At 39.0% G+C, this 27321-nt stretch overlaps 1 protein-coding gene and 1 non-coding gene across 4 annotated transcripts in view; both read left to right on the top strand.

Moving 5' to 3' along the window:
- LOC147217966 (talin-2) overlaps positions 1-27321 on the top strand; it is a 100551-nt gene that overhangs the window by 45529 nt on the left and 27701 nt on the right. For all 3 annotated transcript variants that reach the window (XM_086174617.1, XM_086174615.1, XM_086174616.1), the window contains exons 8-29: positions 688-815; positions 1011-1074; positions 1203-1307; positions 7026-7181; positions 7882-7983; positions 8827-8903; positions 10901-11081; positions 12899-13012; positions 13179-13287; positions 14280-14488; positions 15656-15754; positions 16056-16223; positions 17276-17410; positions 17840-17999; positions 18958-19124; positions 21351-21479; positions 23700-23813; positions 23959-24072; positions 25328-25462; positions 25844-25972; positions 26154-26256; positions 27104-27312. In XM_086174617.1, coding sequence (XP_086030743.1) covers positions 688-815; positions 1011-1074; positions 1203-1307; positions 7026-7181; positions 7882-7983; positions 8827-8903; positions 10901-11081; positions 12899-13012; positions 13179-13287; positions 14280-14488; positions 15656-15754; positions 16056-16223; positions 17276-17410; positions 17840-17999; positions 18958-19124; positions 21351-21479; positions 23700-23813; positions 23959-24072; positions 25328-25462; positions 25844-25972; positions 26154-26256; positions 27104-27312 — 2907 coding nt within the window. The remainder of the gene's footprint in view (positions 1-687; positions 816-1010; positions 1075-1202; positions 1308-7025; positions 7182-7881; positions 7984-8826; positions 8904-10900; positions 11082-12898; positions 13013-13178; positions 13288-14279; positions 14489-15655; positions 15755-16055; positions 16224-17275; positions 17411-17839; positions 18000-18957; positions 19125-21350; positions 21480-23699; positions 23814-23958; positions 24073-25327; positions 25463-25843; positions 25973-26153; positions 26257-27103; positions 27313-27321) is intronic.
- Positions 5472-5643, top strand: LOC147217967 (U1 spliceosomal RNA). Its single transcript, XR_015108899.1, has one exon. It is a non-coding gene; the product is annotated as a U1 spliceosomal RNA (small nuclear RNA).

Raw genomic sequence — 27321 nt, 5'->3', positions numbered from 1 at the left:
ACCGGTTGGATAGGATAGTGTCTGATACTGCAGAACAAGGGCTGTGTTTTTAATGATTGCGTTTGAGAGCAACGTGTGAAACCGCTCCTGTAGAGGTGACCTCGGATTTAGATCGGTTGACCATTAATTCGGGAATACATGATTTGCATCATTTTCACAGAATCATCCTGTGGATCATCTGTTGTGTATTGAATTATGTGTATTGAATCACCATGAACTTTATTCATGTCTGTGTGATGCGGTGTATGTTCACAGAAAAGAGTAAAAGTGTGACCTTATATTAAGATTTGAATGAGAACATAATTACTTGGTAGATGTTTTCAACTTTCTGTAAAGTTCAACGTGGGGTTTTCGCAAGTGGAACCGAGGCTAGCAGAGAGAGCGAGAGCGAGACGACAGCATGGAATTAAAGGAGGGTTTTAATTTCATATTGTCAACGACACAATGTAATTTGGCAATGACTTACCATTCGCTCCCTTTTACAGCCGAGTCACAGAATAGATTATACTTTATCACACCATTTCCATTAATATTAATCCATCTTGGATTTGTCTGAAAACGCAGCATTTTCATTCTGACTAGGATTATTTGAGTCCACTAGAACAAAATCACAACAAAACGAAGATGGAAGGTATCTATGCCATTGTTTTCATCATCAGATAACAACATGGTTTCCTTGTCTCTCAGGCTCGAGATGACATCCTGAATGGTTCCCACCCTGTATCGTTCGACAAGGCCTGCGAGTTTGGAGGCATCCAGGGCCAGATCCAGTTTGGACCGTACATTGAGCATAAACACAAACCTGGATTCTTAGAGTAAGCATCAGAACCACAATGGGATTTTACCAGCTGGGTTAACACAGACCAATGATCACACAATGATAATATATATCTATATATATGAAAAGCCTGACGTTTTCCCAAGGCGCGCATCATAAGCCCCTTTTCAGAATGAAACATATTTTCGTGACTGGTTTGAGTGATACACATTTCTCTTTCAAATCCTTCCAGCCTGAAGGAATTTCTCCCCAAAGAATACATAAAGCAAAGAGGAGCCGAGAAGAAAATATTCCAGGTGCAGTTATCTTTCCTCTTTTGTAATTGTACTTGCAGATTGTTTAACTTTTTTTTTTCTCCATACAATAAAATAATTTTGCAAATAGAGCCAAACAAATGACAAACAATCTTTAATGCAACTTGCAGGAACACAAAAACTGCGGTGAAATGACCGAGATCGAAGCAAAAGTAAAATACGTCAAACATGCAAGGTCTCTGCCGACTTATGGGGTGTCTTTTTTCCTGGTCAAGGTAAGTTAAAAGGATCTTTAAATTATTCTGATTTTAAAAACACTCTGATTTAAAAGCAGTGCCGTGCTGTCAAGACCCCACTTTCAAAATGAAAAAGCCTCGCCTATAATGATTTTCTCCAGTCCTTTTTTTAAAATGAAAGGCGCAGAGGTGAATTTTGGAAAGTATTCTATCTCTAGAGTGTGAAATCTTTTCTCGGGGCTTGTTGTTAACTGGATGAAGAAGTAGATGGATTCACAAAGCAGGTGGGGAGGTTGTCTGGGTCCACCTGAACTGTGAAGGGGTTTTGTCTTCCCCGATCAAACATCCCATACTTTTTGCACACAAACTTAAAATGCAAGAATTCAGAAAAAAAAAACTAAGAGGATATATCCATCAAGAAAATATAATTATTTAAATGTGACTTTCCCCAAAAAATATATTTGATTTTATGGGTCATCTCTCCAACAAGGCTTGTAGAAAATGGGCCTGTTTATTTTCTTTTTTTTTTTCCTAAAAGATCAGTTGAACAAATTACCTCGTGGAGATAAAAAAAAGGAAAAAACCCATCCTTGAATGCTATTAAATATAATGACTTACCTCTTATCAATCATTACAACATTCATAGAAGCAAAATGTAATACATTTAAAATAAATATACAAGAGCAACTTCTGAAAAATATGCAAGCTGAAGATGTATCATGGTATCGGAGGAGAGCAGGAAAAATGAACTCCTCATAATGTACAGTCTTTTAAAGAGTATTGTTTTTATCTGCAAAATAACAAGCAAATCAGATATATCAGGAAAATAATGAACGCTGAATGTAAACCCACCTCTTCAGTAAGCTTTTACTGCAGTTGGCACTGGAATCGACTTACCACTACTTTCAGATTCTCTTCTCCCTCAGTGTTTGTTGCATTAAACGTTGTTTTTTAAAAATAATTCAATATACAGGTCATCTTTTCAAAGCCATGGCAATTCCCAAATACACTTCCGTTTTATGCCAAGTTCCTCTCAACTGTGTTCTCAGTCTGTCTCCCACCCACACTTTCCCATCACCTGAAAAGAATTTCCTCCGCTGTTTCAGCCTCGGTGCAGCAACAGACGAGGAATGCTGGGCCTGCTTATCACCACTGCTTCTTTTCAATTTATCTGTTTGCCTCCATTAATTGACGCACTTGTCTCAACTGAACGCAAATATGCCGCTTTGACTGCATTATCACTTTGCTGCTGCATCTTGATGTACCTCATTCCACACCACACTTGTTTGTTTTTTTTTGTCTGACTAATAATCCTATGTTGATTTCCACTGCCCCTCTTTTGCCAGTTTGTTTTCTCTTTATCTAATGAAGCCTCTTTATGCTGGAACTGGGATATAAAAATGACCCTCCCTCTGCCCCCCGATGAAGTATTTTTGAGCTCATAGACAAGATCCTGACTTAATCATAATGTTTCTGAAAGCCGTATGATGGGGAATTAAGTCATAATTATAAGATGAAAGTAAACTTTCTAAAGAATGAAGCATGGTAACGGGACTTGGGGAACACGAGAAAGTAGAACTGCTTATGTAATACAACTGAATTCCAACCACTGCAAAACTTCATGAAAGACTTTCCCCAAAAACATCAATTGTAATCTTCTTGTCATATAAAGAATTTGCCTCTAATAATCCTATAATAAGGAAATTTCTTTTTTTATGAATATACATATATATATGTGTGTGTGTGTGTGTGTGTGTGTGTGTGTGTGTGTGTGTTTGTGTATAGTATATATATATTTTGAATATTTAAAATCAGACTTATACAAAAAAAGACTTAAATATTAACTTAGTTTAGAATTCATTTTGAATGTGTCTCTCTAAAGAGCAGTTACTAACTCCCATGCGTGCAAAATCTCATGTGCAAGGCACCAACTAGCAACTCGTAAACTGCTCAGTAAAACCGCGGCGTGATCTCCGGGGAGCCACCAATTCACCCGACGACTTTGCAATTGACTAACATTATGAACCATGGCCATAAATTTCATCCCTTCATCCCTGTTTTGTTTTTAGTACAGCAGGCCATCTGTATACAGCAACATAACATTAAATGGCACCTACAATTGACATTGACCTATTTTCTGGCCGTCAGTGTGGCATGCAGGTGAGGGATTTAGATGCAAGCACACTTGCATCACTCTATCTAGTGGGAGTTGAGTGTGTTATCGCAATAAATCAAATGTCTGTGCAGCAGAGCGCAGTGTTTAGATTGTCTAAGAGTGAGGGAAAGGAAGTGAATTGAATGAAGAAAACACTGCACAATGTAGACATAGTCTCCCTAATTGTCCAACTGCCAGCTGGATGCTAACTGATGGGAGCAGAATTGCAGCAGTTGTAGTACCAGTGGGACTGCCATGGCAGGAGTGACAGTGATATTTCCTCCCTGACATCAAATGTCAGGAGGAAAGCTTCCTGCATGTCATAATTGGACTTTCCGATCTGCATCTGCAGATTGCCTCAATAGTTTGAAGCCAAACTGACTGTGCCTCTATTCCCATGAAGTGTTCAATCAGAAATGTCATTGATCAATCACAATTAGTTTTTCATAATTGCTTTGTATTGACTGGTCACTGGGCAGCCTGTGAATTTGGGCGTGGGGGGGTGATGAACAGTAAAGACATCATTTTCATTTTTCTAAATCTGAGGCATATGTGTGGTGTGTATATATTTGTGTGTGTGTGTATGTGCATATATATGTATGTATATGTGTGTGTGTGTGTGTATATATATATGTGCGTGTGTACACATGTGTGTATATGTGTGAGTGTATATATGCGTGTGTGTGTGTATATATATATATATATGTGTGTGTGTGTGTGTGTTCTCCTTGATCAGTTTGACATCTGCTCACCTTTTGTCATTTGGGTTATCTGTGAGTTTAAGCCGATGGAGCGTAAACATCTTAAAAATAACCCTGGAAAAAATGCAGCCTGGAATCCATAACCCATAACCTCTGGCGGTCCTGAGGAGTTTTTCAACCCCCAAGGACTTTTGCACAGCTCACCTCCTGCCCTCACGTCACAGTCCATCACATCCTATTCATCTGCTTATGGACAGCTCATGAAACATTTGTTCCTTCCACCCAAAATAGGCCTGTTGGAACATCTGGAACATTATATCAGCATGTTCAGCAAATATCAGGGAGGGCGGCAGCTGATAATTGACTCATAAATACACAGATTAGGATTTTGGAATGACTGACTGGATGAAGTTTTTAAATTGATGGACCGATTACCCATTTTTGGCAAATAAATGCGTTGCTGTGGCTCTAACATTTGATATGTACTTTTGTAGTACCCTCAATTCTTTAAATGTCTTCTTTCAGATTCCTCTCATAAAACAATTTATTAATATTCCTTTTTAAGTCAAAGAAATGAAAAAATGCTGAAAATAGATTCTGACTGAATTTGTTTGCTGATGGGATTCACGCCGAGATTTGAATGGGTTTGCTGAGCGCATGTTTAGATGAAGTGATTCACCATTTACTCTGTTTTCAGTAATCTTGAATACCTACCCCTTATACATGGAAAAATAGTTTCGCAGTGATCGATTGGTGCAAGATACAACATGCATTTAATTAAAGGTCTATATCAGCGGTTGACAACCTATGGCTCTTCCGCTGACGGCATACGGCTCCAAGGCAATTTTGAGTTGGAAAAAAAAAATAGTTTGGAACTTTTTTTAAAACACTTGTGATATTTCTTCATTTTATGGTGTCATTTTAAAGTAAGCAAAAATCTGATTTGAAAATAAATTTCACAGGTCACCCGTCGGTCGGGTCAGGAACCAGTAGCTTCCCAGCACGTCCGGGTCATTGAATTTGCATTTGGATCTGCGGTATGTCTAATATGCAATGATAAAATTGCATCGATGAAACGGTCAAATATGAAGCAGCACATCTAACATATACATGTACCACCAGAGGTCGCATTAAAAGTAAGACATATTTTATTTGTTATACCTTAAAAATACTATAGGACTCTCAATGAATTATATTTAGAAATATTTGGCTTTTATGACTCTCCCAGTCAAAAAGGTTCCTGACCCCTGGTCTATATTGATGTGAATCTATAAAGATCAGAGAGCGCATCACTAAATTAAATCGTTTGGAATAAAGTCGGTAATATCTGTAAATATCATATTTGGTGTACTTACCTGGCGGTGGTGATACCATTATCAAACAGGTGGTTCACCCAGGGTGAGGCTCAGACATTCCACCCTGTCTGTGCTGACCTGTAAATTACCTAAATGCGATAATTTTGACTGCATAATTTCTGGTAGTTGGGGACTGCATACACAGGGGTGGCGAATTTCCCCACGGGGATTAATAAAGGATTAACTATAAAATTATTTATTATTATGATTATTTTCATGAATGCAGAAATTTGTTAAGACTTTTAAAAGGCCCGTCACTCCAAATGTTATAGGTATTCCCAATTTAACAAAGTGACCAATAATGTCTAATCCACAGAGTTAAATTGAAATTCCTACAATTTGATGTCCATCTGACATTTTGATGTCATTTTTATTCCATATGTCTTTATGGTCCTTCAGAGACAAAATAATGCAGATTTTCAGTCATGTTTATCAAGTAAAGTTAAATTATGCTATCACTTATTGAACATCACTGCAGAAAAAAAATGTTTGATTTTCTTCATGGACGTCACATTACAGGCAGTTTTTTTAATAAATACTTGGCAGACTTTACATCTGACTCACAGCAGGTACTTTGTCAGACTCGCCCGGTGCAAATTTTTTGGATGTGGTGCACTAATATTCTTGTTTGTACGGTTTGCTGCCCAACCGAAGAAATAACCAAAGCATCATTTTCACTCCAGGAAAGATAGATTTATTACTTGTAAAGAATGTTTGCTTGCTGTTGAATAATCATCAGCAGGAAAGGCTGTTAGATTTACATATCTTCATCTTTGGTTTATTCATCTTTTCCAGAACCCTGACCATATTCAGGGCGGGATACTTGACACTATTAAGCCTCTTTGGATTTTGTGCCCCCCGAATTAGTTGTTTTTCATCACAAAAATAGGATGTCCTGAAGCATCTCCTGCTTAATGACCTTCCCAGCATAAATGAGAATCATTTACAACATTGATACAAATCTATATTATGGAAGACTTTAAAGTAGCATACAAGATCATAAACTCATTAAGGAAATGTTTTAGTAACGTAATTGATCCGACTGGAAGCAAGGGAGTTGTCTTTTGGCCATCAATATGTTCCCACTCCTTCATTTAAGATAAAATACACACAAACATGCATTTTGGTGTTTTTTTTTTCCCATTTATTTTATTCTATTTCCTTTTATTTTATTTTTTTCTTCAGGGGATTACATCAATTTCGTCAGATGATGATGTATAAGGGTTGAAGGGTTGAGTCATTTCTGTTTTGCAATTTTTTTGCTTTGACCGCAAAACAAGAAAATTGAAAATATTGAAAAATATTGAAAATATTAGCCTTTATCTATTTTATAGTTTTGGTTTTAAAAAAAAATATTTGGTAAAACTAGTGATATATATATATATATATATATATATAACCCAGAGGAAACTGGAAAACCACACGGAACTTGTGAAAATTGTATGTCATATTATGTATAACATCTTTCTATTTCTTTTATTGTAAAAGTACACATTGTCTAAAAGTGCAAGAACAAGGCTTGTAATTGCATTCAACTTCCGTACAGGAAAAAATGAAGAGCAAGAACAAGCTGGTGCCTCGTCTCCTGGGGATCACCAAAGAGTCTGTGATGAGAGTAGATGAGAAGACCAAAGATGTGGTGCAGGAATGGCCCCTTACCACTGTCAAGAGGTGGGCGGCTTCACCCAAGAGCTTCACCCTGGTAAGACTCCCTTGGAAGTTTACCGCAGCGGCAATGATTTCCAGAGATTTATGATTTTTGCTACAATTACTCTTCAGATCCGAGTTCTGTTCTTCCTCGATGCTTCTTGTCAGACTGCTTTGTTCTCACGCCGGTTTTGTCTTTTATTCATTCTGCCCACACTTGGCACTTTATATCTCGCTGTAAATCAGTACCAGCGGCTGCCACTAAACCCAACCGTTCCCTTGCTCCCACAGCTCCCTCATGCACTCCTGTTATTGAACACACTCTTCCCTTTTGTCTATCTTGTCAATATCCCTCCTTTGTGTCACCAGCTACAATTCAGTGAGCAGCATATATTTAATGTTGTGCATCAAGCAAAGCACTGTCTCTGAAATGAACAGCCCCCCCCCCCCAAGTGTAAATATAGTATGTTATTTTGGGGTTCAGCCTGTGGATATTTAAAACTACTCAAATGGTTAATGTTTTAACACATGCTGAAAGAATGGTTGTGTTTTCGTTCCACTCCTCTATGTACCCCCTTTTTATGTTCACGTGGTGACAGAAGAGCTACAGATATCTCAGTCTCGCTCACACTCCTGCAGATACGTTTTCCAGATTATGTTTCTTCCACTTCGCGTTTGCGATATTGATGTGCAATCTGAGCTTTCCTTACAGTCCCAACAGGAAGTGCATGTTTAACTCAGGACTCTGTGTGTAGGACTTTGGGGAGTACCAGGAAAGCTACTACTCTGTTCAGACCACCGAAGGGGAACAGATCTCCCAGCTCATTGCTGGTTACATCGACATCATCCTGAAAAAGGTGGGGTTTTTCATCTCCAGAGGCACGCATGAATCATATGGAATCGATTCGGTTTTGTGGTGGATCGCGCCTCATATCTATAAATGCATCCTGGCTAAAGCACAGGCCAGCTACTCTTAAATGGGAAAAGAGGTGTTGACCAAGTGGGAGCGCATGTGTACCGATGCAAGGCAACGCTGATTTCCATGGATGTTTTAATCATTAATCCAATTATGATTAAATAATGTGTAGTTTACGACTACGATGTGAGTTCTCACAGTAGCCTGGACTCCAGACTTCGTCTTATACTTTAAAGTCTTCATAGTCAGCTGGAGGAAATCATGAGTTTCGCTTCATAACTTCCAACATCCATCAGACTTTAGCCATATGACTGAAAATCAGTGGAGAAAAACTCAGAGTTTTGGTGTTCTTACAAAAAGAACAGCCAACAGTTTTAGATGTGTTTTTAGATTAGTGTCTCTCAGATGTTTCTTGATCATCATGGTTTAGGGTATGAGCAGTAAATTCTAATTCTTGATTTTTTTTCGCCTAAAGTGAATTAACTTATTTTTCCCCCTTATCAAATTATAATTTCGGAATATTTGAAAATCTGATGTGCCTTGGTGAATTTTTTTTTTTTTTAGAAATAAACTGCACAGAGAAGGAACTTCAGGCTATCTGGTAAATCCAAACCCTGAATTTCAGTCCACGTGTTTGTCAATGAAAGACAAAATGTCCTGTAGTATAGTTGTAGAAGAATGCAAGGTTATTCACTTAATTTGCCCGTAAAGAAATCTGACTAGTAACAAAGCTGAAGAATCACAGTGGGTGTCTGATTTTATTTTGTTTTTTGTTTGTATATAGAAGCAAAGCAAGGACCGCTTCGGATTAGATGGTGATGAAGAATCAACCATGCTTGAGGAATCTGTATCTCCTAAAAAGTAGGTCGAAGAATCCCCTCTTTACTTTTTCTTGGAGCCATGATTTTATCAGTGAGTTGATCCTTTCTGTAACATGATTATATTCTGGTTCATTAAACTGCATTTCAATATATTACATAGGTCCCCATGTTTTTGAATATATTACTCAGCTCAAAATATTCCCATGCTACAGATTTTGTACTAATTGGATATTCCCTGGGTTCTCTGGGTTGATTATTATTTTTCTGGACATTGTGAATGATTTCCATTTTCCAGAACATGTTATTGCACTCTCTACTTTTTTTGTGTGCAGTGTGATATTGTTTCAGTTCAGTTACATTGGAGAAGACGGACGTATGGATGGATGTATGTTACCACAAAATTTCACGTTGCTCCCGTCTAGTACATGAGCTGTGCACAATTACAGCGCATTATTATTGCAAGATGCAATTATCAGACCTTTTCAATTTCCCTCTCAGTACCACCTCAGGCTGCAGTTTACTCATCCATCCTCCAGGATCTAATTTCAACACATAAATACTTCCTTTGCTGGACTCAATACAGGGAAAAATGAATGCAGGGTAGCGCTGCTCCACTGGACAAGCTGAAGCTCTATCTAAACATTTCCTGATTAGTTGTGTATTAGCTCATTTATTGTCTGTGGACTGAGCCAGAAGCTGAAGCCCCCCTTTTCTTTCTTGACTTAGTAGATATTGCTGCCCTGCTTTCATTTCAGAGAGTATTTCCTGAATTTTTATATTGATTTTTTTTTTTTTTTCTTTCCCCACCCTTCTTTATTCTTTTTATCTCTGCTTGTGCACTGGCCAAAGGCACAAGTGTTTTTTAAATACTGTAAACTTATCGCAATTCAAACGGCAGAAGGCCCTTATCTGAGGAAAACAAACCAAAGCTTTGTCTCGCCAAAGTGCAGAGCGGAGAGACTGCACTGCCTCTTCGCTTTGTGTGTCACACTTCTACACTGCCCGCTGTGAAATCAATAAACACCCCGACATATCCACCATCATAAACATGCGCTTTCCCTCTTCATTCAATTGCTTTATTTTCTTACCCCCCTTGAGGAGATGCATTTGCCAGTGTTGTTACTAGTCTCTAAAAACATATCTACAATTTGCAGTTTTTTGACTTGTGCTCCATTAGAGAGTCATTTGTCTTTGTTTTGCAAAGCACATTTGGTTGATTTTTATTCAAAATAAAACCACATTATAGTTAATGTGAAACCTATATTGCCAGCAGTTTTTACAGATTTTTAACCATAGTTTTTAGACGACTGATATGAGCAGCTATATATCTTTATTAGTGTGAAAGATACTGGATGCATTTCCAGAACAATGGCATTGCATTTCGCATTTCATCATCAGTTCATTTCATGAGGGCATCACCTGTGGATCAAGCAATCCAGTCAGTGCTGAAGAATTTCATTTAAATCCCCCTTGTAATTGACATTCATCATCAAAAAATTCCTTTCAATATTTTCTTTAAAGTCTATTTTAGCTCTGACAGGCTACCATTTTCAAGTGAATTCTATTTTTTTTTTAAATCCAATATGCATGTCGGACGCGCAAGGCCATTACATACGCAATTCAAACAATATCATCATCCAAGAGCCAATTCTCTGCTCGAGACTCTTTCTCAGCTGCGTGATTTGAATGCATATAATTGTAAATAGATGCAACTCTCCACTTCATAACCGCATATTTGTTTTCTGAATGTGTGCACTGTCCCATGTAATTATCATTCAACACTGAGCAGCAAATAATGGTTTGCGGCACTTGTTAATCATTATTTCCCATCACAACATGCTGGATTGTGTGATGATATTTGCATCTTTGAAATGCGGGGTATTGTTTTGCAGGATGGTCTGAATTAGATTTTTTTTCTCCCATCATTCGCCTTTTAAGAGTTAGCGGTGAAACGGATCTGGGCGCATGAAGGGAAGACGAATAATTTGAGTTAAATTCAGCGATATTAATCTTAGACTTTTTAAATTATACACGCAGGTCCACCATCCTCCAGCAGCAGTTTAACCGCGTCGGCCGGGTGGAGCACGGCTCCGTGGCGCTTCCCGGCGTGATCCGCTCTGGCTCCATTGGCACAGAATCTCTCAGCATGGGGACGATGCCATCAGCCCAGCAGCAGATTACCATGGGTCAGATGCACCGCGGACACATGCCACCACTGGTAAGAACGGCCGAGCACTCCAATGTTGCTTTATTTGTACATATCACAGAATTCTGATTAGATTTATTTGTAACAAAGCTATCAACATTCTTTCAAAATGTTGATCCCCTTCAAGAGTCAAATTTCACAGCAAGCTTGACTCTGGGGGGGGGAAAAAAAAAAAAAAAGGATTGGAATTTTTTGTTTTTAAAACTTGTGATGAATTAAAAATGTATGAGTTAACAAGCCTTTTTTTAATAGAAATCCAACAGTTGTCCTTACATAAGCAGATATTGTGACATAAACTGAAAAATAACAATACTTTGATATAGCTTGTTTTCAGTGCCAGCTAGCCCTATATTTGAATAAGAACAAACACTAAAAAAAAAAAAAAAAAGTGGAATGTACAAGAAAATATAAATGAAAGATTAATGGCAGCACTAGTATAGCCTGTTTGTGCTTTCTGGAAGAATTAGGTCAAAAAGCAAGATTTAAAGGTAGGCACTGACTTGGACACCTGGTTACTCCTCTTCTTCTTCTTTTATATTACATTACTTTACATTACAGTCATTAGGCAGACGCTTTTATCCAAAGCGACTTACAAAAAGTGCAATTCAGTCACCGAAGATCCGAAGTACCGGTTGTCGAAAGTCAAAAGTGACCACTCAACCAAATAGCCATCTCAGAACCTCAGAAACCTTCTTCCTCTTCTTTTTCTCCTTTTGGCTTTTCCCTTCAGAGGTTTCCACAGCAAATCAACCTTCTCCGCCTAACCTTATTCTCTGTATCCTCCTCACTCGCACCAACTACCTTCATATCCTCTCTCACTACATCCATAAATCTTCTCTTTGGTCTTCCTCTAGACCTCTGCCTGGCAGCTCCGATTCCAAGTCTCCTTATCTACTTTCCTCCCAGATCAGGGGTGGGCAATTATTTTGGCTGGCGGGCCACATTTCTTTTTCAATTTTTATGTACGAGGTATCATGGAAATTGAACAAAATGGAAATTGAAATCTAAATATTTACATTTTTTGGCATTTTATTTCAACTTTAAAATTGTTAATGGTCGTATAAATGATCATATAAAATCAAACAAGGAAAGAACTGGTTTGTGCATGAAACGCAAGCAAACGTCAGAGCTTTCAAAACCAAGCTGGTTTCATTTTCAAAGCAAATGTCAGACAAATCTGATATGCACTGTTAGCAAATGCGTTTTTACTTAATATGCATCTTATCTTGTGCTGACCCGGCCCGTCTGTCAATTTTAAAAGTCAAAAGGTAAAAAGTTTGCCCACCTCTTGGCTACACTCTCACCTACAACTACTTTGCTGTCACCGATCTGTTTCAGGTTACCTTGTCTATGCAAGATGTAGTCTACCTGTGTGCTCCTACCTCCGCTCTTATAAGTTACCCTATGTTCCTGTCTTTTCTAGAAAGATGTGTTCACTACTGCCATTTCCATCCTTTTTGCAAAATCTACTACCATCTGTCCCTCTGCATTCCTATCCTGTATACCAAGTCTGTCCATCACTTTTTCATCCCCTCTATTGCGAGCACCAACATGCCCATTGAAGTCTGCACCAATTACCACTCTCTCATCTCTGGGGATATTCTGCATCTTCATCTTCTGCATCTTCATCTCATATTTCTCATCTAACTCATTCCAGAACTTGTCCTTCTCCTCAAACTCACATCCCACCTGCGGGACATAGCCACTAACAACATTGAGCATCACACCTTCGATTTCCAGTTTCAGACTCATAAGTCTATTTGACATTCATTTCACCTCCAGACCAGAGTTATGACCCTTCCTCTGTTTATTTACTATGTGCTTTTTAGAGTTCGGCTCAGCAGGCTCTGATGGGAACCATCAACACCAGTATGCAGGCGGTGCAGAAAGCCCAGATCGACCTCGGGGAAGTCGACAACCTGCCTCCAATAGGACAAGACATGGTACTCTCGGGTGCACTTGAACCGTTGACATAAAAGATAATATCCTTAGAATACGGAAGACAACGTTTTCTCTGATTTCTCTTTTTTTGTTAAATGTCCCGGTTGATAACGATGGTTCCTCCAACAATAGCTTTGTGTGTTGTCTCCCCTCTCTATGCGCGCACAGGCTTCCAAGGTGTGGATCCAGAACAAAATGGACGAGTCAAAACATGAGATTCACTCTCAGGTCGACGCCATCACTGCGGGAACCGCCTCGGTCGTCAACCTCACTGCCGGTCAGTGACTCACTGTCCTCAAACATTCCCTCAGGTTTTTCCTCAAAGCAGCCAGGTGACGCCAGAACAAACATTTCCATGATGTTCAGTATTGTTGCATAGGCTGTAATTTGATGAGGTATTTCCTTTATTCCTTATACATATTTTAATTCACAATTATGTCTCGATGAAAACTGATGAAATCGTAAGAGCTTTTCCTTCCGCTTTATGAGGAATTTTTGTGCGCATTTTATTCTATAGATAAGACTATCCAGATGCTTTATTTAAACGGCCCCTGATTTTGATGGCTTTTTGCATAGAGCAGGTACAGACCCCTGTTTTATTTGGTTTATTTTAAGAATCACATGAATTCCCAGTGAGCAAGCGCAAAAAGAGGTGGTTTTAGCTTATTTTAGCTGTAATTATTTGGAAATGTTAAATAAACAGCCCCAAACATTACCGTTTAGATATATAATTATTTCTTCACCTTTTTTGATCATTCTTAAAATATATTTGAAAATGCTGACTTTATCGCAGTACAGTCACATGACCGATTATATGAACACCAAGACGATGTCCCGTTTGAATCAGCTCAAAAATTTTAAATTGGACGGTATTTACCTTCTTTTTTTTTAATTTCCCCAAGAATAAAGATTAGAATAGTTGTGGAAAAAGACATAGTGAGGAAATATGATATCAGATGTCCAGCAGAAAGGGGTTCAGATGTGAACCACTTCTCCTGTAGCACACAGTTATGGAGACATGATACTGTCAAACAAAAGAAATCAAGGATTACATCACAGGCCGAAAAGAAAAAAAAAAATTACATTTATCAAACCATGTCTGTCTTTGGGGGGATTCTGGCATCTTTATTCTGAGGGCTGGAATCCAAAGAGTTGTGAACTCATGAATCAAGTCAGTGAACCGACTCTTTTTTTTTTTTTTTTACATGACCACAAATTCAATCATCTCCTCTTTGGTTTTTCCTCTCGGGGCTTTTCATCTCCCAACAGGTGACCCGACTGACACGGACTACACAGCAGTGGGCTGCGCCATCACCACCATCTCCTCCAACCTGACGGAGATGTCAAAGGGTGTGAAGCTGCTTGCCGCTCTGATAGAGGATGAAGTGGGTGGAGGAAATGACCTCATGAAGGCTGCCAGAACCCTCGCAGGTGCCGTGTCTGACCTGCTTAAGGCCGTGGAGCCGGCATCCGGAGAGGTGAGCAGAGGAGCCCGCACACGCTTTACTGTCCATATTGTTGCTGGTCGCAAAACTTCAAAAATTAAGTGTGAAAAATATTGGTGAGCGATTTTTCTATCTGCTAACTGTCTGATAGAAATTTTGTTTTCACTATTTTTATGAGACATGGCATCCATAATTAAGCTCCAAATAAGCAAGAAATAAAAATGAAATTTTTATTTGATTAGTTGTGGTGAATAAGGGTCAACCAGCGTAGTTTCACACCTTGTGATTTCGAAGTGCTTTACACTAGATAGTGTTCTCACATGCACTCTCACACAGGCTCACCGTCTTGCCGTTAAGTGAACTGCCGGCCTTCCAATTGAAGGGAGGTTTTTTCCCTCCCTTTCATTTTTCAATATTTAATTTATTTGCAATTCAATTTGTGACTGAAACCCAACTTCACAGTTTTCGAACCTTGTCTCCATGGCTCTCTGTTATGTTCAAACCTGATTTGCTAATGTTACATCTCGTAATTTGCAGAGAACACAATAGGAGGTGTTTATATTCAAACTGAACAGGGAACTCATTTCTGACTCACCAGTCTGGATTTGATCCCCACTGGGGAAAGTAAATTGAAATACCGGATTCCGTGTTTGTTGTCAGCAGTCAAAACTACTTTGTCCAGTCCCTAATTAACAAAGTTAACTAAATCTCCCACATAACAAATCTGTCCTTTTTAGGATGGATCATCTCATAACAATACATCGTCGCCCGCGATTTTCCAAACAGCACCTGATTATATTTCCCTCTGCAGCTGCAAGCCAGCCTCACTTAACTGAATTGTCAGGCTGATGTTTGGCTGACTGGCAGGCATGTTGTGTCCGAATTGAAAGACCGTAAGCTTGAAAATGTTGCATTGGACACTTGGTATAATTTCCCGCAGTCAATGTGGTCATCATAATATAGCAATAACTTATCTGTTGTAAGCACAGCCAGTACCATTATATACTCTATTAACAAATGCTACTGATACATATAGATGATAAATTGTCCCCACGCTCTATTTTGAAATGGCCTACTTGTCCAGCTGTGATCCAGCACTTAACAGTTTGGGAGGAAAACAAACCTATCAGAAGATAGAATAAATGTGCAGTACATCCTCGTTGCCTCGTTCCAACTTATGCGCTTGTGTTTTGCTCACAGCCAAGACAGACGGTGCTGACGGCAGCAGGCAGCATCGGCCAGGCCAGCGGAGACCTCCTGCGCCAGATCGGGGAAAACGAGACGGACGAGAGGTTCCAGGTACGCCTTCACACGTGCATTTATCAGAATCGCGTATCTATTTGCAACGTTAGAAGAACGCTGTGCACACAGGAACTTCATTTCTCGGAAATACATTCAAATTATTAAAATGATTCACTTCAGATGTTATCGCATAGTGACACACTTTTTAGCATTTAACAAATGGCATTTTTATCTCATCTCCACCAGCAGAGAACAAACCCCGGTTTCGTTACTGTACATTGCATGTGCCTGACCCGATGCCTGTCATTAAACAGAGTTGTTCTTGCCTTTTTTTTTTTTTTTTTTTTTCGCCGAGCAGGACGTCCTGATGAACCTGGCCAAAGCCGTGGCTAACGCCGCCGCCATGTTGGTGCTGAAGGCCAAAAATGTGGCCCAGGTTGCAGAGGACACTGTCCTTCAAAACCGAGTCATCGCCGCAGCCACACAGTGCGCGCTGTCCACTTCTCAGCTGGTGGCGTGTGCCAAGGTACTGTTTTCCAAAACCATATCTGTATTTGTGTAATTTGAGTATAACGACGGACTTATGGAATTATCCCTCAATTCATCTTGTTTAACCTGATTCAAGTGGAAAAGCTATTTCAATATTACGATACAGAGACATAATGAAACTATTGTTTCATCTGTTAGTTGAGTTCCTGACAGTAATTACATAATCTGTTTCACCACCTGTCATGAATAGTCAGTAAAGTTTTATTTTCTCAAGTATCTGAACGATCTTGATATTTCATCGCTCGTGAAAACATTCATTTTCAGATGGTGAACGTATCAGCAACCACCAAAGGTGTTAAATAATCTCCAGTTCTGTCATCTTGTTTTCATATAATTCATTGTACAACCCACTTGCCTCCAATTTGCGGATAAAGTGTAATTTGAAAAGTTGCAACTGCAATGCAAGGCTTCGTGTCTCTGCAGGGCAGAACGATGAAGGCCATCTGCTGCATTCCTTTAGATTAGATGTTTCTCATTTTGGTCTCCTCTGCTCATCAGGAAATGTGATTTAAAATATGGGGGAAAACACTCAATGCTCTAAAATCTCCTGCGTTTATATGGATGTACCACTTTTACATCCAAAAATAATATGAGGGATCATCTCTGATGTGCCCGCAAATTACTCTGGGCTGGGGTTCGTATCACCGAGTGATTTCCTGAGGGAACAATTAAAACTTATGCTAAATTTGATTTTGCTTCAAATTGATGTTTGTTTTGGTTTTGAGAAACTCTGGAAAACACTTTAGCTGTGGACGCCTCTCATCTGTGATTAACTGTGCATGAAAATTTTCCAAAAAAAATTTGTCTTTTGTGGTAATAAAAAAAATTACTTTTCAGAAAAAAAGTTTACACACAACACAGAGGTCTCAAAATGTTGGATTAACCAATTATGGGAATCTGTAATCGTACTTTTCTAAATGTTAAAATCATTTTACTTCACAGAAAATGAAGTTTGATTTTTGTGTGAAGGATTACATCCTGATTTATTTTTCCCATTCCTCATCTCCGATTCCCCCCCCCCTCGATTAGGTGGTGAGTCCCACCATCAGCTCCCCAGTTTGCCAGGAGCAGTTAATCGAAGCTGGGAAGCTGGTGGATCGCTCTGTGGAAAGCTGCGTCCAGGCCTGCCTCTCGGCCACAGAGGATGGAGAGCTTCTTAAGCAGGTGGGTGTGATGACTGCGTGGACTGGCAGTGGATGAAAATGGAGATCCCAGGCAGATTAATCACAAAATATCCACACGGGACTAAATCAACTGATGTATATCCATACTGAAACAAGGGTGTCGGAGTAATTTTTTTTCCCCGCATTAGTCCTTGATCCTTGCTTTTTATCTTGAGTTTTACTCAGGAAACCCAAATGGAGAGCAAATAAGTTCACGATTCTGTTTCTAGAACAGGGACTTTCTATTGAAAGCCCACCAGCTGTTTTTATTTATTGGGGGAATGGTGTTTTGTATTAACATGCGGCTTCAGACGCAGCGAAGATAATGAGATCAGCCTGCTCCTCTCCAGCCTGTTGGCTAAAGACGGAGGAGCTAAGGACTGTAGTTTGACAAACATGGCACCCACCATGTGGTTGTGGTGTGTTAAAGGTGAGTGCAGCCGCCAGTGTGGTGAGTCAGGCGCTGGCAGATCTCCTGCAGCACGTACGCCAGTACACCTCCAGGGGGGAGCCGATCGGACGCTACGACCAGGCAACCGACACCATCATGACTGTAACCGAGAGCATCTTCAGCTCGATGGGAGACGCAGGTGAGGCCAAATCCAGACGCCGTTATGGAACTCTTCTGTCCGCCATGCACACTTTTACGCGTTCCAACCATTGCAATCAAGGTATAGCAAAAGATGATATTAAAGGATTGGTTTAAATCTCTCCTCAGGTGCCTGAGCCTGTTAGTAGCATTTGACTTGAGTGACACACACAGCACTCCAGCTACTCCAACCTCTTTCCTCTCCAACAATTATTATATACTGCCTTTTAACATTTTTAAAGAAAATAAAGAGGGGGAGGGTCTAGCATTGATGGGGACAGATTCAATCCGGGATACTGTTCGAGCCTTGTGAGAAATTCTGCTACATTGAACTGACTGAAAAATTCTATTTGTTTCTTTTGTTGCCATCTCATGCAAGGTGACAGTCAAATGCTGCAACTTTCTGCAGAAATTGAAGCTTTCTGACCCAGTCAGTCACAGCCTGGCTCAATACTCAATCAGCTACCAAGGATAGTGTATCAGGAAAAAGAAAGATTGCTTGCTCCACTTAAAAAATTTGACTTGGAAATACTGGAAAACTTAAGTCCTTAGCTGTCAAACTGACAACAATTTGTTTTCTATTGCAATTGACGTGAAATGTGAAATATTCATTTATTTTATTTTTTTGTTGCATATAAAATCCCTAATCGCACTTAGCCCCCAACCCCCCCACCGCCAAAAACAAACAAACAAAAACAAATGGGATGAAATGTGTGTATGTATGTATGTACATGGTTCTGAGATGGCTATTTGGTTGAGTGGTCACTTCTGACTTCTGACTACTGGTACTTCAGATCTTCAGTGACTGAATTGCACTTCTTGTAAGTCGCTTTGGATAAAAGCATCTGCCAAATGACTGTAATGTAATGAAATAATGTTTGGGAAAAAATAAATATACAAAAATTGTTTTTTTTTTGCTTACCCCCTTTTCCATTCCTCTTCCCTCTACCATCTCTCAGGAGAAATGGTCCGGCAGGCTCGGGTGCTGGCTCAGGCCACATCGGACCTGGTGAACGCCATGAGGTCTGATGCCGAAGCCGAGGTGGACGTTGACAACTCAAAGAAGTTGCTGGCAGCTGCAAAATTACTAGCTGATGCAACCGCACGGATGGTGGAGGCGGCAAAGGTAATTCTGCTGTGAACGAATCGTTTGTTTTTATGCCTTTTTTTAAATTAGGTTTTTATGGGCAAACATCTGCAAAGCGTTGGAGTTTAAGAAGCTGCTTTTAAAGAAAAATGAACTGTAAGGATAGAAATCGCAACATGGAAACCCTTTATCAGCGATATCAAGTGATTTTGATCCCTCATTTGGAGTCTTTTTGGGGGTATTAAATGTACGTGAATATACAGCCCTGAGTCAAGGATTAGAGAATACTTTGTACCTTCTTGCATCGCCCTCAAAGCAGCTCTTGGATTTGTTCTGGTTTCTGATCAAAGTGGATAGCCTTTTTTCTCCTCTTCTTTTTCGACTTAAACCTATGCTTATTGTAGGCGCCATCATCCACATATCAGTCTGTAAAGGCTCTGTCACTTGGGTTCCATGCTGCTTAGCATTTCTGTGTTGTTGTTTTATTGTGATTAGTTACCCTATAATATTGGATTTCTGCAGAATGCAGTCACCTTAAGCACAAAAAGAAATGCTAGATTTAAGTATATCTATTACCAGATCACTATTACGCAGCTAATTTTCTAAACTTTTTTTGTCATTAAAAAAAAAAAAGCAATCAAGATATTAATGTAATTTGTTGCTTTATTATATTTGACTTTCTCACTGATTTTGAAGTAATGACATGCTGATATTTTTAAAGGTTACTAATTGCAGAATTTATTCATAGCATTTCCCCCCCTAATGCAATTAAAAAAGAAAAAACAGAACGATCCGTTTACTTGAGATTTTTATTACAGACACTAGCAGCTCAGAATCTGGAATTTTATCACCACGTTTGCCCATTTTATATTGAAATAAGAGGTTCATGATAAAATATTACAGATTGTTTTCTGTTAATGCTCGAAACAAAACACTGCTCACCAGCAGCCAGTCCAGAACTGTAAGATAAAGGTAAAGGGTTAAACTGGGTAATAATTTGCCTGAGGATATTTGAGCTTTTTCGACTCACTCAGGCCCTCGTTTTCAGTGAAAAATGATTACACTTTCCTCCCAGACTGCTAAAGGGGAGATTTGCCCCAGAGTCCCCATCTGTCCTTTATCAAGAATATTTATCTCATCTCTCTTTGCATTGGCCTCATTATTCATCTGCTGAATAACAGACTGATACGAAGTGCTCGACACTTCCACAGTGGAAATGAAATGACACCCTGCAGCTGGTTAGTCAGGTTTGATGCCAGATTTATCGCCAGTCACAGCTGTATTTTTGTAAGTGTCAGTGGAAGCTGAGACCTTATTGGAATGTTGCCATGGAAATGTATCCTCAGTTTCTTTCATGGCTTTTTTTTTTTAATTATTGTTATTTATCATATAAAGCTCAAGTTTGGAAATATTTATCTGTGGAGCTTCTCAGTCATTCAGGTCATGATGAATTCTTGTTGAATTCTTGTCTTGGCAACTGGAATTGAATTTCTTCAAGTTCTTCAAATTCAAGTCCAGTTGCCAAGACAAGAAGAATTCAACAAGAAATATTTATTTGCTTTGATTAGTTTCTTTTTGTACATTTAACTGTTTCTTGTCAAACAAATATTCCTTTTTAAATCCTTGTTCAACATGATGAACCCTTGCCTACAATGTCTTGGTAGTCCATCTCGACATAAGATTTTTTGTTTGTTTGTTTTAAATTATTATGCAAATTGCCATTTCTATTTTAAGTTATGTCAACTGTTGCCAAGAGGCAGGTGACAGCTGCAAGCTCCGCCCATGTAAAGCTCTTCTCATCTTTTTTTTCCTGTAAAGTTTGTAATTATCGTATCACCAACATTACATTATTCTCTCTATTTTTACTTGAAGGCCTTTTTTAATTATTTTTATTTTGCGAATGCAAGTTCTGGGATTAAAAAATATATATATATATATTTATACTCCAGATGACTCAGACCTAAAAAATTAATGTACTTCCTAAACTGAACTGCCATTCAGTCATTCGTAAAATACCAGCGCATACCTCCATGTTGACACTGATCATATTATTATAAATATTGGCTGATGCAGTTTTGACTGAGTTTTTGAAGGAGACAGATTTTTTTTTTAAAGAGGGAGGAACTTCTTAAATTCACCATGACATTGTCTTTTAAGACAAATAGTTCATTGTACTTTGAAGCCTTTTCATATTTTTGCCATTCCAAATGTACTCAAAATGTTGGTACCCATGGCATGTTTCCTAAGTCTGAGCCCTTCTGTCAGGGTGCAGCGGCATATCCGGAGAGTGAGGATCAGCAGCAGAGGCTGAGGGAAGCTGCAGAGGGGCTTCGGGTTGCCACCAATGCTGCTGCTCAGAATGCCATCAAGAAGAAGTTAATCAACCGTCTGGAGGTGGGTGATGACATTCACGATTTCCTCGCGGTAACACTGTAGCATCCGGTGAACTCAGAAAAGAAAAAGGTCTTCCAGAATTTCCCAAGTGGATGAAATCAAATAATTAAATAAGGGGAAAATTGCAAAAAAGCAAATGAGTTGAAAAAGGAAACAGTAAAATTGTGCGAAAAAAAAAAAAATTACACTATATGGTTGAACCTTGCAGCAATACTGTATTTTAATTAGACATGACTTGGTTGATGGACAGTAAGGAGGCAGGGCATGATCTATACAGGTTGATGAAACAGAGAGATGGAGATGAAAAGGATGTACAGCAGGTCCAGTTGATTACAGATAGAGAGGGAAATGTATTGACAGATGCTAGAAGAGCGATGGAAAGATGGAAAGAATACTTTGAAGACCCGATGATTGAGGAAAATGAAAGAGAGTCAAGGGTAGAAGAGGCACGAAGTAGCTCAGATTATTTAAAGTGAAGGGAGGAAGGCATTGAAGAGGATGAAGAGTGGAAAGGCAGTTGGTCCAGATGATATACCTGTGGAGGTGTGAAAGTGTCTAGGAGAGGCAGCAGTAGAGTTTCTGTCTAGATTATTCAACAGGCTCTTAGAGAGTGAGAAGATGCCTGAAGAATGGAGATGAAGTGTGATGGTGCCCGTTTTTGAAATGAGGGGGATGTGCAGAATTGCAGCAACTGCACAGGGATAAAGTTGATGAGCTACACAATGAAGTTATGGGTAAGAGTAGTGGAAACTAGACTGAGAGCAGAAGTCAGCATTTGTGAACAGCAGTGTGGCTTCATGCCTAGAAAGAGTACTACATATGCAGTATTTGCTTTGCCTAGACTGGTGCAGGACATGTATGCTAGCTGTGAGACAGTGGTGCGGTGATGTTGGAGGAACAGAAGTTCAAGGTGGAGGTGGGACTCCATCAGGGATCAGCTCTGAGACCCTTCTTGTTTGCAGCTGTGATGGACAGGCTGAAAGATGAGGTTAGACGGGAATCTCCCTAGACCATGATGTTTGCAGATGACATTGTGATCTGTAGTGATGGGTGGAGAAAACTGTCAGGGGTACTATGAGATAGAAGACTATCAGCAAGAATGAAAGGAAAGGTGTACAAGACAGTGTGAGACCAGCGATGCTTTACGGCCTAGAAGCAGTTACAATGATGAAAAGACAGGAGGCAGAGTGAGAGGTCGCTGAGATGAAGATGCCAAGGTTCTCTTTGGGAGTGATGAGAATGGATAGGATCAGAAATGAGTCAATCAGAGGAACAGCACATGTTAGATGTTTTGGAGAGAAGGTCAGAGAAGCCAGACTGAGATGGTTGGGTCGTGTACAGAGGAGGGATAGTAAATATATTGGTAGACAGATGGTGGAATTGGAGCTGCCTGGCAGGAGGTCTCAAGGAAGACCAAAGAGAAGATTTATGGACGTAGTGAAAGAGGATATGAAGGTAGTTGGTGTGAGAGAGGAAGATACAGAGAATTGGGTTAGATGGAGAGGGTTGATTTGCTGCTGCAACCCCTGAGGAGAAAAGCCAAAAGGAAAAGAATTGGACATCTTTTGATGTAAAACTCTGTCCAAAAAGTAAGTCTTAAAATATTGTAATTGTTGATTAAGTAATTTCAAATTTGACAAATTTCAAGTTCTGCGAGAAAATATAGTAAATGAAATTGAAATGAATGTAAATCACCCTGACTCTGATTCAGACTCAATTGTTGCAGTGTTATTTTGACTAATGACCTTTATTATATAGATAATTCAGGAATGCCTTTTTTTTTTTAACATTTTTTGTGTATTTGCATTTATGTTTTACTATTATTGTAGATGCTAATTAAATATTATATATTTTCAATATTTAATTATCTACAATTAAATATTGTAAATAGTAATAATTGTACTACAAATAACTTTATTTGTGGTATAATTATTACTACTTACAATATTTAATTAGTATCTACAAAGTAAAAAATAAAACATTCCATAATGAATGGAATAATACACTCAGAGGAGACATTCCAGGCCTTATTAAAATGAATTGACATTGCTGATGATTTGGGGAAATTAGTTTGCTCTAAGCGGAAATTAGCACTTTCAGTATTCTATCACTTCTCCAGAATAAAAGTTCAGACTTGAACCTATAAACAGAAAGAGACAGTGACAGAGAGCTTAGGTTTAACAGCTGTTAGATTTTAACGTACCTGTTGCTATTTCTTAGAATGCAGCCAAGCAAGCGGCTGCTGCAGCCACGCAGACCATTGCTGCCGCTCAAAATGCTGCTGCTTCTAACAAGAACACTGCTGCTCACCAGCAGCTGGTCCAGAGCTGTAAGGTAGGCATATCTGTTATGTAGCTGCATTCATCAGCCTTTTAATGTGTTTGTAGTGTGTTCATTTACACTGGTCACTTGGTATATTTGGTTAAAAAAAATATATATATATATTGTGATGAATGAGTGCGCATCCATCCGTCTGTAGGGAGTGGCAGACCATATCCCACAGCTGGTACAGGGTGTACGTGGTAGTCAAGCCAAGCCAGAGGATCTCAGTGCCCAACTAGCCTTAATCCTTGCCAGTCAGAACTTCCTACAGGTACTGTGTCCACACACACACACACACACACACACACACACACACACACACAAACACACGCACATTTTGGGATCTTGATGTCTTATCTTTTGAAGAAAGAATGTTGAAAACTCAATAACCCAGTGCCAACGTCAAACCAAATGATTTTGGACTAAGACAGAACAAAGTATAAATCAGATTTTCTTTCTTGTCCGGGAAATTTGTAAATGGTCCCGTATATTTTATAACAGTTACATTTACAATATTTTTTCATACTCTTGTGCACTCCTTATCTTTCACTTGGTACTTAAGACCTTAAGACACTTTATAGTTTTCACTTGTTACCTAAGACACTTTATAGTTTATTTGTATTTCTTATTCCCCCCCCCCCTTTTTTTTTTTTTTTTTTAACGTTTAGACAATTTTCTACTATTATTTAATATTGTTATATTTTTCTTGTAACTCTGGCACAACAATTTCTTATTCTTATTAGGCTATTTTAACACCAAAAGGAGGGCTGGGTAAGTGAGGGGCCTCTGCAGTTGCAGATATCTGAATCTCAGTTTATCTGCTGCACCATTTCCTTATTCATACACACAAAAAAGACGAGCATCTTCGCCCCTAAACTTGCAGTCAGTTAACAATATTAATAACCAATATAAAAAAATCAAAAGTATAACATCGACCATCATAAAATCAGTAAAGTGAAGAACAACTTCATTAAAATCCTTAGTTATTATTATTATTAATATTATTATAATATGCTTCAGCCGTGCATCATCAATTTACACCTAAAGCCATCAGCAACGGTAGTTTGCCTGCAGCGTCTATTGAGATAAGATTCAAGATTTTTAATTGTCATTGTGCAGGCACAGTGAAATTTTGCACTGAGAGCTCCCAGCTCAGAGTATGTGCTGGATAATAAATAGACATACTGTACTGTACAGTACTGTGTGTGTGTGTGTGTGAGTGTGGTATATACAGAAGGATATTGCATATGATGTTATATATTTTGTTATTGTTCAATGGCGGTTAATAATGTAATGCCTGGTGGAAGATGGGGTTGGATAGTGTTTAACTTTACTGCTAAAGTTAAACACTGCTAAAACATCAGGTGAGCAAAAAGCCCATGTTTTAATTTGTCTTTCTTTATACCCGAAGGCTTGTTCAGTTTTGTCATTTGTCCTTTTGAGGTTCTGTAAGGAAAAAAAAAATATTGATTTTTGTCAACCATTTTATACCTTCATACAAAAATTGCCTTTTCCTTTCTCTACAGCCTGGTAGTAAGATGGTGACCTCAGCCAAGTCATCTGTTCCCACGGTGACAGATCAGGCTGCTGCAATGCAACTGGGTCAGTGCGCCAAAAACTTAGCCACCTGTCTAGCTGAACTGAGGACGTCTGCACAAAAGGTAAAGCATTGAAGCTGATAGATATAGAAGATAAAGAGCAAAGGTGTAGCATATAATTGTATAAATTCCCAATTGGTACAAATTGATAACTGCATTTTGCATGTTTTATCCAAGGAAAAATGTTTCAAAACTTTCTTAAGCTGAAGCATTGAAAGTTGTTGGAAAAAAAAAAAAAGAAAACCATGAAAAACTTCGACTTCAGGATGAAAAATAACCAACTTTAATTTGTCCAATAATAGCTCTTAAGTATTTGAAGTGGAATTGGAAAGTAAAATGAAATTTTCAAAAATCTCTGGCCCTGTGAACTTTAAAGCAATGTTCCGTCTAAATCGCACATATACAGAAAGTATTTTATCTGGTCATCAATCTTTCATTTTATAGGCCCATGAAGCTTGTGGCCCCATGGAGATCGACTCTGCGCTCACCGCCATTCAGACTCTAAGAAGTGAACTGCAAGATGCCAAGCTGGCTGCTGTTAGCGCGCAGCTGAAACCACTACCTGGAGAATCGGTACGAGACTTTTAAGGACCCTTAAGTTCCACCCCTCCACCTCTAGATATAAAATCTGCAATAGTTTAAAGTTAATTCCAGTTGTTTAAAGGATATTGACTACCAGCAATGTATTATAGCTTGATTGCTGTTTGGACTATTCTATTTAAAATTTCCGTTTTATTTTTCCCCACTGTTTCAGTTAGAGAAATGCGCTCAGGATCTGGGCAGCACCTCCAAGTCAGTAGGATCCTCTATGGCTCAGCTACTCACCTGCGCTGCACAAGGAAATGAACACTACACAGGTTGGTACTTTGGACATACAGACTGCAAGAAGACAGAGAGATAATACATTTACCAAGAAGTTTAGATCATGAAACCTCCTCACACTCTGTTTATATCCCAACTTGAAAGAAAGCACCGGAGAACCAGAAATGTTCTAACAAGGCTTCCCTTTCAATTCTTTTCAAGTCAGTTGTTTATGCTCTCCTAGGTGGCAAACATTTTGACATGACCCCATGCTTAGCATGTTAATGTTCAGGAGTAAAAGACTTTCACCAGAAATCCTTTCATTTCATTTACAATGTATCTGTCAGTTTCCCGGCCCTTTTCATTTGAGCCTTTCAAGTCGGGATATTGTATTTCTGTTACGCCTTCACGTCTACACAAAAGTAGATGGAAGTACAACTGATCCGGCAGCAGCAAAGGCAAAGAATCAAAGTTTGGGACAGCTCACTCAAAACACATACTCTGTTAAGATTTACAGTTTATGTTTAATCACATAAAAACAAGCAGAGTTACAAGAGCACGGAACTCAGGATGCAGAATTTCTGCGTGCAAACATCTAATGATTCTCCATAACACTTTAGAATATGAGAATATTCTTCTTGATTCCTCGTGTGTATGTGTGTGTGTGTGTGTGTGCGAGTGTGAGTGTGTGTGTGTATATATATATATATATATATATTCTTTTTAGATATATGTACATATATATATATACACATATATATGTACTTATATGTGTGTATATATATATATGTGTGTGTGTACATATATACGTATACGTATATATATATATATATATATATATATATATATATATGGCATTTTCTGAGTGTATTATTTTCTATTTTTCATCTTGATGATTTACAGGCATAGCAGCCAGGGAAACTGCTCAGGCCCTCAAAACTCTGGCCCAGGCAGCCCGTGGGGTCGCTGCCTCTACCTCAGACCCCAAGGCTGCCGCTGCCATGCTGGACTCAGCTCGGGATGTCATGGAGGGCTCAGCGCTTCTCATTGACGAAGCCAAGCAGGCGCTTATTTCCCCAGGGGATGCTGAGAGTCAGCAGAGGCTGGCACAGGTGAGAGAC

Source organism: Fistularia commersonii, chromosome 27 (genome assembly GCF_037954325.1).
Source record: "Fistularia commersonii isolate RoL2024-O1a breed Wild chromosome 27, RoL_Fcom_v1.0, whole genome shotgun sequence".
Taxonomy (NCBI): Eukaryota; Metazoa; Chordata; class Actinopteri; order Syngnathiformes; family Fistulariidae; genus Fistularia; species Fistularia commersonii.
The sequence above is the reverse complement of the archived record's forward strand: the minus strand, read 5'-3'. Positions and strand labels throughout refer to the sequence as shown.